The 14,123-nt window shown below is 52.0% G+C and overlaps 1 protein-coding gene across 1 annotated transcript in view; it reads left to right on the forward strand.

Moving 5' to 3' along the window:
• The window catches only part of LOC139673814 (zinc finger protein 850-like), a 701,437-nt gene that overhangs the window by 359,343 nt on the left and 327,971 nt on the right, over positions 1-14,123 (forward strand). Inside the window, 2 exon segments of the mRNA XM_071559633.1 lie at positions 10,159-10,885; positions 12,396-12,399. Coding sequence (XP_071415734.1) covers positions 10,159-10,885; positions 12,396-12,399 — 731 coding nt within the window.

The following is a 14,123-nucleotide window of genomic DNA, read 5'->3' on the forward strand; positions in this document are numbered from 1 at the left end:
AGTGTGATCCCATGGGAGAACAGGGACATTTTATGACAAGTGTTCCATTGTTCCAGCTGATCAGGTCATGCTCAGACTTTTCAACATGTGTCAAATGTCTCAAGATTTCAGGCAGCTCCTCTGTTTGACCATCCGTATCCATGTGGTTCCAGAGTGTCCCAAGGTCCCTTTGACTCCATGAGGCTCCACAGTGTCACACTGGCCCCTTGATTCCATGAGGTTCCACAGTGTCTCAGGGTACCTTTGACTCCATGAGGCTCCTCAGTGTCACACTGGCCCCTTGATTCCATGAGGTTCCACATCTCAAGGTTCCTTCAGTTCCATGAGGTTCCTCTGTATTCACAATATCCTTTTCATTCCATGACATTCCACTGTGTCTTGGGATCCCTTTCCCTTTCCTCTTCCCTCTCCCTTGTCAATTCCCATCCCCACCATTTCCCAATCTTGCCTGCTCCCTTCCTGTTCAGGTTGTCACCTCACCCCTTGTGGCCAACAAGGATGAGGCCAATCTGCCTTCCCCTGTTGCCTGGAATTTCTGGAAAAACTTTCCAAGGCACGTTCCCTGGGTAGGGTCAAGAGGAGTTCTTTACTTACAGGGTTTGAGGTGTACAGAGGATGGAAAGCACACAGAGAGATGCACAGCCTGCCCCCAGTACCCAGCTTGATGCAACACCAAACAACATCTTGGTCCTCAGAATTGCTTCCCACAGAGAGCTTGCCTTCTCTGAACAGATTCCAGGCCTCATGGAGGGCAAAGCCTCCTGCCACACTCTGCCCTCTGACTGTGCTCAACCCTCTCTCTGTCTCCTGCAGTGGCTGTGCAGGGCCCTCTTGCCTCCATGCTAGAAAAGCATCCCCATCCATACCAAAATGCTCATGTGTGTGTTATCGTGGCACACCAGTCAGTATCCAATTGGCCACTGACTTTGGCATTTTCACATGTTGGTGTCTGGGATAGACACCACAGTAACTGGGTATTACATTAAAGCCAGTCAGGGCATTCATTTCAGCTGGGTACAAGCTAAACAAACCATTGGAAACCATGATGGTACCAATTTATCTCCAAGACTGCAAACAGGATGTGAGGCAGTGCCCATGGGAGAGTCCACAAAACTAATTCTTCAGCTGCAGTGTGGCAAACAAATCACTTGGTGCTTTTTAACACAGGTCTCTTCCTCTGTGAGGCTTCTGTGAGCTCACACACTGTTTGAGTAGATGACAAAACATTTGAGAGACAAATTCAAGGTAGATGAATTTGATCTTACAATCACATGAAATTCTGTGTTGACTCTCAAACTGAATTCAGGGAAGGCTTTTTCACAAGTTGCAGGAATCAGAGAGGAGACAGGAATATTCCCAATGGTGTTCACAAAATGCTGCAAAACTATTGGGACAAAGTATATACAAAATGTGAACACTGCAAATAATCAATATCACAAAACAATACAAGCTTTCAATTCTATTGCTGCTTTATCTTCTTCATGAATCAGCTGTAAAAGGAAAACTCAGATCAGTGTAAGGAGGTTCACAAATAATCAAACTAACAGTAAAAATCTGGAAAGCAATGAAAGACACCTGAAATACAGTAATTTACAGTCACGGTATTGCCTGGTGTTTTGACAATATTATTAGAATTAGATTAGCCATCCATCCTTTTGGAGTCTTTTCACTTCCCTTCTGGGCTGTTTAAAAGTAAACTGACAGTAAACCCCTTACAAAACAATCGTGCTTGTAACCATGGCAACAAAACCTTCTTTGCCCCCCCTTTGCTGACTTTGGCAGTAACTTTGCAGGAGAGGGAGGTAACCACAGTGACCAGGCAGGGGCACAGCCAGCCTTGTTTCTGGGCCTTCTGTCACCAGGACTGAAATGGCTCTTTATTTGGACTAGAATATGTTCCAGTTGCTCTCTGAGCCTCAAGACAGAAAATGCAGGAATGTAGCTCAGGTCTGAGAAGGTGCCAGCTCCTACTTTAAATGTAAGGAACTCCATAGCTCTATAAAATGTACAGATCCATAAAATCCTAAGAGAACACCCCATTGGCTGCCCCTGACAGCAGGACTAGGGCCCTCCCCAGCCCCTGTGCTGCCCCTGCTCAGACACCCCCAGTGCTGGTTCCCTTGGGGGCCCCTCAGCATCACCCCCACACTGAGCTGCCCTGCTGGGGCCTGCAGAGCTGCCCATGGCAGCAGCTCCTCTGGGATGGCACAGCCCCTCCTCTCCATCCCTGCAGAGCTGCCCATGGCAGCAGCTCCTCTGGGATGGCACAGCTCCTCCTCTCCATCCCTGCAGAGCTGCCCATGGCAGCAGCTCCTCTGGGATGGCACAGCCCCTCCTCTCCATCCCTGCAGAGCTGCCCATGGCAGCAGCTCCTCTGGGATGGCACAGCCCCTCCTCTCCATCCCTGCAGAGTTGCCCATGGCAGCAGCTCCTCTGGGATGGCACAGCCCCTCCTCTCCATCCCTGCAGAGCTGCCCATGGCAGCAGCTCCTCTGGGATGGCACAGCCCCTCCTCTCCATCCCTGCAGAGCTGCCCATGGCAGCAGCTCCTCTGGGATGGCACAGCCCCTCCTCTCCATCCCTGCAGAGCTGCCCATGGCAGCAGCTCCTCTGGGATGGCACAGCCCCTCCTCTCCATCCCTGCAGAGCTGCCCATGGCAGCAGCTCCTCTGGGATGGCACAGCCCCTCCTCTCCATCCCTGCAGAGCTGCCCATGGCAGCAGCTCCTCTGGGATGGCACAGCCCCTCCTCTCCATCCCTGCAGAGCTGCCCATGGCAGCAGCTCCTCTGGGATGGCACAGCCCCTCCTCTCCATCCCTGAGCCCTGCCCATGGCAATGGGCCCCCAGGGCTGCCCTGCCCAAAGCAGCCCCTCCAGACCTGCCCAGAGACACAACTGGGGACACCACACATGATGCTTTTAGGAAACAGCTACAAGCTTTGCTTGACTCTTGGGAGGGGTCATTGTTTTATTCTAAGTGTTCAGAGTTACCCCCTTGGGGGCAGCATGTCCAAAAGGCCACTGTTGTGTTCCTTTTGGAGGCAGAAATATTTCCCAAAGGAATCCAGGTGGCACAGACGGTGCAGTGGAAGCTGCCAAGTCACCCCAGTGTTCAGCCCTGCCCTGACTGCCACCAGCACTGCCCTTTCTCACACATCTCTGGTGAAGGAAAAGATCTCAGGGTTTAGTTTGTAAACAAGGAACCCTTGAAAAGACCAGTTTAGGACCTGCCAGCAAGGTCATTCAGGAGCAACCAGCACAGGAGTGGGCAGGAACTGTTGGCCAGAGGTCCATCTAAGAGGGGAGGGTGGATATTTTAATTTTATTTGACAGTACAGAGGCAATTTCTGGGGTGGCCTCTGGAATTTTATTCTATTTCAAGAGCACCAGCAACAGGGCTGTGTTTGAGTTCTGGGAATGAGGCCTGTATGGCCCTAACTCTCCTTGACTTAGTGCTCAGGGGCTTGTGGGCATTCCAATGTCTGCTGATCACTACACCTGAGACAGAAACACTGAGTTCACTGTCACATATACACTGTGGGTGGCTCTGATCAAAAGAGGCAATTGCAATTTTACTGATAAAATTCAGGTGGCAACCAGTAGCCATGAGTAAAAAATGAAAAACTAAATTTATACAGCATAAAGTTTTATTAACAAACATCAGATCTGTTCCAGAAATGCCTTTGTGTACTGCCTGTTTTAGATGGATGCTCCTGTGGTTCCATGGGAGCCCAAAAATGCTGCTCAGCCCATCATTGTCACACCTGCAGCGTCAGGGGCTGCAGGAGTAAAGGGGACCCTGCGGGGAGGCTTCAGATCTGTTCCCTAAATCCCGTTCTGAAAGAAGATTGGATGAGGGAGAGCCCAGCAAGTTCTCAGTGAGAGACAGGCAGCTGCCAGCAGGTCCAACCAACACACTGGAGTTACACCATCTGATCTCTTCTGGGGGGTCCCTCTGGGCTCTGACACTGCCCCAGACCCCTCTCCCAGCCCCTTGCTGGCCCAGAGGAGCCACTGCCCGTGCTGGGATGCTCAGGGACCACTGGGCTCTTGCCAGCGGCTTCCCTGCCCAGCCAAGCAGGTCTGCCTGAACTTCTCATCCATCAACACCCCAAGTCCTTCTCCTCAGGGCTGCTCTCAGTCCATTCTCCATCCAGCCTGTGTTTGTGCTCCATAATCATGTGACAAACTGCAATGCATGGAAAAAGAACAGACTGTGGCTAAGCCTTATCCTCCCAATCCCCAGAAGCAGAGGAAGGATAAATTCTGAGGAGGTTTTGTGTCAGGGACCAGAGACGAGTCTGGGCCTGTCATGTTTGGTCTGTGGTTGTGCTTGTTGATTTGGTGTGAGAAAACTCTGCAGAGTTTGCCTGTGGAGAGCTCAGGCCTGGAGAAAGAGCCATCAGTGTGAGCTGGAAGTGGTGAGAGCTTGGCCTGTGCCCCAGGGACAATAAAGGGCAGAGCCGTTGTTGTCCCGGAGTCACCCCTTGAGCTGCTGCAGCCTGGGCTGGTGCGATGGGCACGCAGGGGCTGGTGCTGCAGCTGGCAAAGCTGCCCTGCAGAGAGAGGGGACAGGAGGGGTGGGCTGGGCTGGGGGTGAGGAGGCCCCGCTGGGCCTGGTTTGGTGCAGGGCAGGGCCTGAAGGGGCACTGCCTGCCTGCCCTGGCGCCAGTGCCGCTGCACCTGCTGCTCCTGCCCCGCGGGCTGGGGAGATTGCAGGGCTGGGGATGTGCTGTGTGTGTGCCAAGGAACAGGATCCATTGGCCTGGGGAGATTGCAGGGCTGGGATGTGCTGTGTGTGTGCCAAGGAACAGGATCCATTGGCCTGGGGAGATTGCAGGGCTGGGGATGTGCTGTTTGTGTGCCAAGGAACAGGATCCATTGGCCTGGGGAGATTGCAGGGCTGGGGATGTGCTGTTTGTGTGCCAAGGAACAGGATCCATTGGCCTGGGGAGATTGCAGGGCTGGGGATGTGCTGTGTGTGTGCCAAGGAACAGGATCCATTGGCCTGGGGAGATTGCAGGGCTGGGGATGTGCTGTGTGTGTGCCAAGGAACAGGATCCATTGGCCTGGGGAGATTGCAGGGCTGGGGATGTGCTGTGTGTGTGCCAAGGAACAGGATCCATTGGCCTGGGGAGATTGCAGGGATGGGGATGTGCTGTGTGTGTGCCAAGGAACAGGATCCATTGGCCTGGGGAGATTGCAGGGCTGGGGATGTGCTGTGTGTGTGCCAAGGAACAGGATCCATCGGCTTTGCTCACCAATAAATTTGCTTTGCTACCTCAGCTGTGTTTTAGTGTCTTGTATTTAGTTCTGGGAATCCTCCTGAACCTGGAACATTGGGAACAACCTGGTGAGCCACATTCCCACTGACCCACACTGGGAGCACACCTGGCTCGTGGGTCTCCACACCCTCCTGGTTCCCTGTGGGCACTTGGGTGAGTGCAGAGGGAGGAACATCCATCAGGACGCAGACCAGCATTGGGAATTCATTGGGAAGAGGGGATTTATTGACTTTACACCCCTAAAAATGTCACCTGCTCCATCCCATCATCTCTTAAGGTGCCATCAAGCCTTCTAATTCCTCCTGAAAACCCTGAATTCCACTCAAGAGTCCCTGAACGTCTCCTGAAATGCCCAGAATTTCATCCCAAATCACCCCAGTTTTACTCCAAACCCCTAAAGATTCCACTCAAAGTTCCCTTAATTCTATCCCAAATTTCTTTTAATTCCACCAAAACATTCCCTGATTTTCACCTTATATTACACTGATTCTCCTCAAAGTTGCCTTAATTCCACCTCCAATCCCTATAAACCCATCAAAATCCTGCTGATTTTTCCTCAAATCCCCTGAATTTGATTCAAAATTTTCTTAATTCTACATAAAATTCTTCTCATTTCTACCCAAATCACCAATTTTAAACCAAATCCCCTTAGTTTTACTGAAAATCCCTAATAATATTTCTCACAATTCATTTAATTTCATTTAAAATCTTCATAATTGCATTTATTTTACTGAAAATTCTATTAATTCCACCTAAAATTCCCCAAATCTTCATATTTCCAATTAAAATCCCATTTATTCTATCTAAAATTTTCTTATTTCTACCCAAAGTATCCCTAATTCTACCCCAAATGTCTTAGTTGCACCCCAAAATTCCTTAATCCCTCCTAGAATCCCTGGTATTCCATCCAAAATCATTCAGATTCCACTCTAATCCCCTTAATTTCACACAAGGAATATTGAATTATGTCTCAAGTTCCTTTCATTCCACCCAATCTCTCCTAATGTCACCTTAAACCCATTTAATTCTGCACTAAAAACACTTAATTCCAACCAAAATTCCTATAATCCCACCACAAATCTCTTAATCCCACCCCAGATCCCTTCCCCAGCTCACCAGCCCCCAAAGTGCCCCCAGATCCCCCCCGGCCTCTCAAGTGCCCCCTTGGAGAGCCGAATCCTGGGAAAAAGCCCCACGGGAAAGGGGGGCTGGGAGGCTTTGGAGGGATTGGGGTGGAATTGCCATCTGGGGGGCACTTGGGACACAAAGGGAATCCCACGGGGGTCTGTGGGGGCATTTATGGGGCACTTGAGGGTACGAGAGGACACCTGGGGGGTCACTCGAGTATCCAGGGACGGAATCTGGGGGTCCCAAACAGGATTTTAGGGGTCACTTGTAAGTCCTGAAGGAACTTGGGGGTCACTTGGGGGTCCAGAGAGTGATTTGGGAGTCCTGAGTGGGTATTGGGGGAGCACTTGGGGGTCCTGGGGCCCTTCTGGGGCAGTTTGGGGTCCGGGGGGCATTTGGGGGGCTGCAATCGGGGTGGGACCGATCCGGTTGGGCGCGGGGGGGGGGGGCGGGAGTTGTAGTCCCGTCTGTGATTGGCCAGGACGGGCCGCGGTGCATGACGGGAGATGTAGTACGGGAGAGGCTCAAAATGGCGCGGGAGTCCGTGGCCCGTCACCGCCCGCTGCATTCCTGAAAGCTGATTGGCTGCAGCTGGTCACGGGCAGACGCAGCGCCCAATCAGAGGCGGCGCAGTCGGAGGGCGGGACTCGACGGCGCTGCCGGGAGAGATGAGCAATGGCGGCGCCATAGGGAGGTTTGGAACATAATTGGAAACATTTAGGAAACAATCGGGGACTCGGGCGGGCTTTGGGGATCCCTCACGACCCGCCCACCCCCCACAGACCCACGGGACCCCCCCGGGGCCGTGTTGGCCGTGACGGTGAAGGAGCCGGGTAAGCCCCTCCACCCACCCCGGTATCCGCTTCGGGACCCCCCAAAATCACCCAAAAAAATCCCTGAGACCCCCAAACCGCCCACCTGGGACCTCCCAAACTGCCTCGGGCCCCCAGGATGCTCCAAATCGCATTCTGAACGCTCTGGAGCATTTGAAAAACTTCCGGCCCCCCAAACGCATCAGAGACCCCCTAAACCCCCTCCTAGACCCCCCCAAACCTCTTTCAGAGCGTCTAAACTGCCTAGAACCCACCGAACTACCCTCAGGCTATCCTATATTTCGTCCCAGACCGCCCAAACCACCGCAGGACCCGCCAAAATCCCTTTCTGAAGCAACCAGACCTGCCAAATTCCCTCAACCTCCCCCCAGACGCCCACCCAGACCTCTCCAAACTGCCCCAAGACTCCCAAACTACCTCAAACCCCTCCTAAATTCTCTCCCAGTCTCTCCAAACTGCCCCAAGGCCCTCAAACTACTTCCAGAACTCCCCAAACTAGGCCAGGATCCCCCTAAACCCCCTCCCAGAACCCCCATACTGCTCCCAGATCCCCCAAAACCATCTCTGGGTCCCCCAAACCTTTCCCAGAACCCCCACACTTCCCTCGGACCCCCCTGTACCACCCCAGGACCCCCCTTCCCTGGCCCTCCAAAGTACTTCTGGACCTCCAAACTGCCATCAGACCCTCCAAAACAACCCTAGGACCCCCCCTAGACTATCCCAGGACCCCCGAAACTGCCCCAAGAGGCCCCTAAAACACCTCAGGAGCCCCAAACTGGGATCTGGAAGTGACAGCTGAAACAGAGAGAACTGAAGCTGAGTGAGACAGGTGGGCAGCCCGAAAAAACTTGACAATGGGGTTTATTTATTGTTTTTTTCTGCAAGATGAAAAGGGGAAATTGGGGATGATGCTCTTGGAAAAGGGAACGGTGTGAGCGAGTGAGGAGTGACCTCAGTGTGGGGAACAAAGGGAGTCACCCCCAAAGGGGCTTTGCTTGGGGAGCATCCCTGGATGCTGGAAAATCCTGGGATCCTCCCATCCCCCCAGATGGAGGTGCCTGGCACAGATCCCCTAAAACCCCAAACCATCAAAATTTGGCCAAAACTCCCTCCAAAATATGCAGATTAAGGCCAAAGGAATTCAAAGCACCAAAATTCACCTCCAAATTTTCTCTCTGTGGTCTCTCCACTTTGGGGTTTGGGGATCTCCCCTGTCCAGGCTGTTGGGGGTGCCTTGTGTTTTGGGTGCCCCTCTCTGGGGTTCTGCCTTTTCCAGGCTGCTGGAGATCCTGGGAATGTCAGGGGTCCCCCACTCTGTGATCTGACCCCTTTGAGGTTCTGGGATTCCCCCTCTCCAGAATCCCGATTAGGAATGCCGAGGGTGCCAGAGGTCCCCTATGCCCTGACTCTCTGCTCCGGGATCCCCCTGGGATCCCAAAAAGGAGATCCCGGAAATGGGGCACCCTCAGGACCCCCGGCATCCTGGGGAGGGGGGGGCCTATCCTCAAACTGGGGGACCCCAGAGAGGAGGGACCCCAAGAAACCCAAAGTGGGGAGTCCAGAGAGGAGGGACCCCTTTGATTCCCAGGACCCCCAGCAGCCTGGAGAGGGCAGGGACCCCAGAGAGGGGGAACCCTCAATTGACGTGGGACCCCCAGCGGCCAAGACAGGGGAGACCCCCGGAACCCCAAAGTAAAGAGACCAGAGAGACGAAACTCCTGAAAGAGGTTTTTTTTTTACTTAATCTTACTGTTTTGGAGGGTTTTAAGGGCACAAGATGCCTGGTGAATTCCAGAGATGGACTTGGGCAGGAGGATCCCCGAACCTTATTTTTCCCCCCAAAACAGGATTTCTCCTTCCCAAAGCTTGTCAGGATGGAGGAAGAGGCTGCGAGGAAGAGGAAGATGCCGCGGGACCCCCAGGCAGGTGAGGAGGAAGTCAGTGCCCCTTTGCCCCTCTCTTGTGCTGCATCTTCCAGCCCAGCATGGCCCCGGCTGCAGGACAACCCCGCTGCCGACGCCGTCCTGCCGGGGCCGGTTTTGGGGGGATGTCCTTGGCCTTCCCTGTGGGCCGGAGGCAAATGCCCTGCCTGCTCTTCTTTTTTCTTCCTTCTTTTTCTCTTTGTTCCTCCCTCTTCTTCTTCCGTCTAATTTTTCCCTTCCTCTTTTCCTTCTTTTCTTTCTTTCCTACTTTTTTCTTTTTGTTCCTTCCTCCCTTTTTTTTTCATTGTTTCTTTTTCTCCTTTCTCATTCCTGCCTTTCTTCTTTCTCTTTGTTCTGTCTTCTTTCTTTTTCTGTTTCTTCCTTTTCCTATTTCCTTCATCTTGTTCTTCTCCTCCTCATTCCTTCCTCTCCCTCCTTTGTCTTTCTTATTCCTTCCTGTTCCTTCTTTCTTCTCCCACTTCCGTCTTCTTCTTTCTCCTTTATTGTCATCCTTCCTTTTCCTTCTCCTTTTTCCCTTCCTTTCCATATTCATTTCTTCTCCCTTCCTTTCCTTCATTTTCTTCCTTCTTACCTTTCCTTCTCCTCTGTCCTTCTTTCCTTCCTGCTTCTACTTGTTTTTCTTATTCTCCTTTCTTTTCATGTTCCTTCTTCTCCTTCTTCCTTTTCCTTCTGTTCTTTTTTTTTATTCTTAATCTTCCTTCTCCTTGTTCCTTTCTGTCTTTGTTTCTTCTTCTTTCTTTTCCTTGTTCCCTCCTCACCTTTTCCTTCTTTCCTCAGGCTCCAATCTGAGCACGGAGAGCACGGAGGACAAATCCCCCCGGCAGAACCTGCTGGCAGAGGCCGTTTTGAATGGCTCCAGGGCACAGGAAGTCAATGGGAAGCAAAAGCCACGGAGATACCCCAGAAGGAGAAGCTCCAACTCCAGCCCAGGTTGCTCCAAGGTAAAAACGCCAAACCTGTCCCAGGAAGGCAGGCAGAGTTTCAGCCAGAGCCCTGACCTGGTGGTGCCGCAGCAGCTTCACACAATGGAGAAGCGCTACAAGTGCTTGGAATGTGGGAAGAGCTTCAGCCAGAGCTCCAACCTGATCAAGCACCAGCACATCCACACTGGGGAACGGCCCTACACCTGTGGGGAATGTGGGAAGAGCTTCAGACAAAGCTCCAACCTGATCCAACACAAGATGGTCCACACTGGTGAACGGCCCTATGAGTGTTCTGAGTGTGGGAAGAGGTTTCAGAGAAGCTCAGATCTCCTCATGCATCAGCGCACACACACCGGGGTGAGGCCCTTCTGTTGCACCGACTGCGGGAAGAGATTCAGCCGCAACGACACCCTTGTCATCCACCGGCGCACCCACACCGGGGAGAGGCCGTACCAGTGTGCAGAGTGCGGGAAGAGGTTTCAGAGCAGATCAGATCTCCGCAAACATCAGAAGACGCACACAGGAGAACGACCTTACAAGTGTGAGGAGTGTGGGAAGAGGTTTCGGAGGAGTTCAGTTCTTCTCAGGCATCAGCGGACGCACACGGGAGAGAAGCCCTTCCACTGCACAGACTGCGGGAAGAGCTTCAACCGAAACTTCAGCCTCACCATCCACCGGCGTATCCACACTGGGGAGAGGCCTTATGAGTGTGGGGAGTGTGGGAAGAGCTTCACCCAGAGCTCTATCTTGACCCAGCACCAACGGACCCACCAGTAAGGGAAGCCCTACGAGTGCCCTGACTATGGGAACAGCTTCGTCCACTGCTGCAACTCCATCACCCACTGGAGGACCTACGTGGATGATCCACAGTGACCCATGCTGGATAAAGACTCGATCACACACATTCCTGAATAGGCCTGCTTAGCAGAGACCTGGTGACCCACATTCCAGGTGATCCATACTGGGCACAAGACCTGGTGATCCACGTTCCAGATGATCCATGCTGGGCAGTGCACTGCGTTTGTGTGGCCAGATTTTGTAGTGAGGGGGCTCCAGGGATGGGTTCTGTGAGCAGCTGTCAGAAGCTTCCCCCTTGTCCAGCACCTGTCCCCAGCCCCCTGCAGGTGAGGCTGACCTAGGTTCTTGTTAACCCAACCCTTGGGGCAGATTACATTTTCTTTATCAATATATATGTAGATGTAGGGTTTAGAACAGTTTTGTTTGCATGTAAAGTAGGTTTGGAGCAGTTTTGTTTCCTGTCTGTAGTGACATAAAAGCATAAAAATAACCCTTCCCTTCCCTGGCTCCAAGCCCAGCCTGTCCCCTCCAGGGGTGGGTGTGCCTCCCTCTGCCCCTGGGTGGTTGTTTTGCCCTTGGGCAGCAAAGCACCCACTGCTTTTGCAGCTGGATAATGTTGGAGCCATGAACCATCAGCATTCCATCCCCTGAAAAGTGGAGACACTGGGGTCTGGTTCCACCACACGTGTTCCTGTGCAGATAGAAATACTAAACAAACATTTATCTTGCTGACAGCTGACCCCATGTCCAGCACCACCTCTCCCATACTCTGCCTTTATAATGTTACTGAAATCCTTGGAAACCATTGGGGCAATAAACCCTCAACACCATCTTTTCAGTGTTGAAGAGACAGACGTTCCTTATTCTGGCTTTGACTGACAAAATTGAAGCTTCTACAGACACACCGAGAGAAGACTTTTTTACCTATTTATACATTTTTCAGCAAACAAATAAATGTTCATTGGTTCTAAATTAGATAATTCCCTTTCATTAATTAGTAGTCTCTCCTCTGTTGGTTATCGATTTCTTGCTTTCTATATTATTTTTTAGTGTTTTCAGTATCTTTTTTCTTGGGTAGGGACTTTCCAAAATAAATACTGGGTCTTTCGTAGCCTCTTCTTTTATCTTTTGGTTTCTGCAAAATGTCCCTGTGGTCTGTATGTTCTGCATTCCAGATGTCCAACCTCAACCACCCATCTCTCTCTTCCAGGCTTTGTTCACTGAGGCAGATCAGAGTTTATTTATCAAAACTTGAAGTTCTGGTACTTTTCGCAAGTTCTTCCCACAAAAATACTTTAAGACAACTTTGATAAATGCTGGCCAAGTGTGATTTAAGGATAACACTTTCTTTCTCACCAATATATATTGATTTTAAAGCCTGATGCTGGGACTGGGAGGAGCTGGGGCCATACTGGTGGCACTGGTGGTGCTGGGAGCCCCCCTGGTTGAGGGTGAGGAGCTCTTGGTAAAGGGGGTGGTGAAAAGGGGGGTGGGGCAGTGGTAACTGAGGGGGAAAAGGGGTAAAAAGGGGGTGTGAGGCTGCAAAGGGAGTGGGAACCCCCAAAACCAGCAATGGGGGAGGAAGGCTGGGGATTGGGGGGACAATTGAAAAGGGGGGTTGGGACACCCAAATTTAGTGGGAGGGGGACAGCTGTAAACCACTCAGAGGGAGGAGGGGTTTGAAGTCTTACAGGAAAAGGAGGGGAGAGGGGGGAAAAGGAAGGCTTTGGACCCCCAAACTGATCAGAAATGGGCTTAGACCCCAAAACCAAGCAGGGGGGGACACCCCCAACCTGAGCTGTGTGGGGAATTTGGGATTGTTGGGACAATGGGAAAGGAGTGGTATAGTGAGGAAAGGAGAGGTGGGTAACTGGGCAGGGGCATCTTGGGGGTCCTGTAGCAGGATGGTCTGCCTGGAATGGGGGAAAATAACTACTACAAGGCCCAGTTTGCAAAGCCCCCAGTGGGAAATGAAGAAGGGGGTCACCCTGCTTTTGGGGTTGAACAAAGCTGAGAGTGGCCTGAGTCAACCAACACTCCCAAAGTGAAACATTCTGAGAGGAAGGGGAAGATGTGGCAGAGCTGGGAAATCCCTGGATAAAGGAACAAACAAGTTACACCCCTGAGAACTCCAAAGCTGCTGAGCTGGCACAGCCTGGACACACCTAACTGACAGGCCAGCGCTTTCTACTATAAAAGCCCAGGCCTAAATTTTAGAGATTGGGTCTTCTGACATATCCCTTCTTGGGGGGTGTGTGGAGGTTCCTGCCTGGAGCGGGGATGCCCCTCAGGGTCACTCCTCGAGGCTGAGCCAAAGAGCTTTGTCCAGGGTCGTTGGTCTTGGTGAGTGACATCACTCTCTGCTTAATGATTGGGTTTGCTTCAATCCAATTGTTTCAATATTGCTTCCTAGTGCAGTGTATGATAATAGTTCCTACAGCTTCTGTGCTGTGTAGTGAATAAATCTGAGTCAGATCTTTTTGTCTAATCATTACCATAGTAAATCATATACATTTCTATAAGTTTATCTGGTGTTCCATCCTTGATTGTGCAGGACAAAGTTGTACAAAGGTTCAGTCTCACCTGTATAATCCTTTACACAGAAACCATTGACAAAATCTGGGGCTGGGATTGGATCCAGCCACTTCCAGGCTCCTCTGGGAGAAGGACTTTAGAAACCCAGGGGGTGCTGGGAGGCACTAGGGGTCTCTGATGGTGTTGGTGGTCCTTTCTGCATCATGTGACTGAACGGGACCTTTTCTAGGAGACTATGCCTGCAGCTCCCACTGTGCCTGTGACAGGAGTCCTGTGACTGTGACCGCTCTGTCCTTTGGCAGCCTGGAGATGTTTGGAATGTCCCCACGGAGCCCCTGTGACTGTCTGTGACCTCCCTGTCCTTTGGCAGCCTGGAGACCCTTGGAATGTCCCTTGGAGGCCCTGTGAGTGCCTGAGACAGGTTGGTGCTGGAGCAGCCCAAAGTCCCCTGGGATGTCACCATGGAACTGCTGTGACAGCCTCTGACCACACAGCTCTTTGTCACCCCCAGAGACCCCTGGGAGGTCACAAGGGAGCCCCTGGGACAGTGTGGGACCTCATGGCTCTTTGGCATCCTGGAGACCCCTGGATCCATCCCAGGATCCACATGGAGAGGATCCAGAGCCAGGTGTGCCACTGGAACTTTGTTGTATCCATTACTCTCTCTCTTCCCTGTGG

The sequence above is a fragment of the Pithys albifrons genome, chromosome 7 (assembly GCF_047495875.1).
Source record: "Pithys albifrons albifrons isolate INPA30051 chromosome 7, PitAlb_v1, whole genome shotgun sequence".
NCBI lineage: Eukaryota > Metazoa > Chordata > Aves > Passeriformes > Thamnophilidae > Pithys > Pithys albifrons.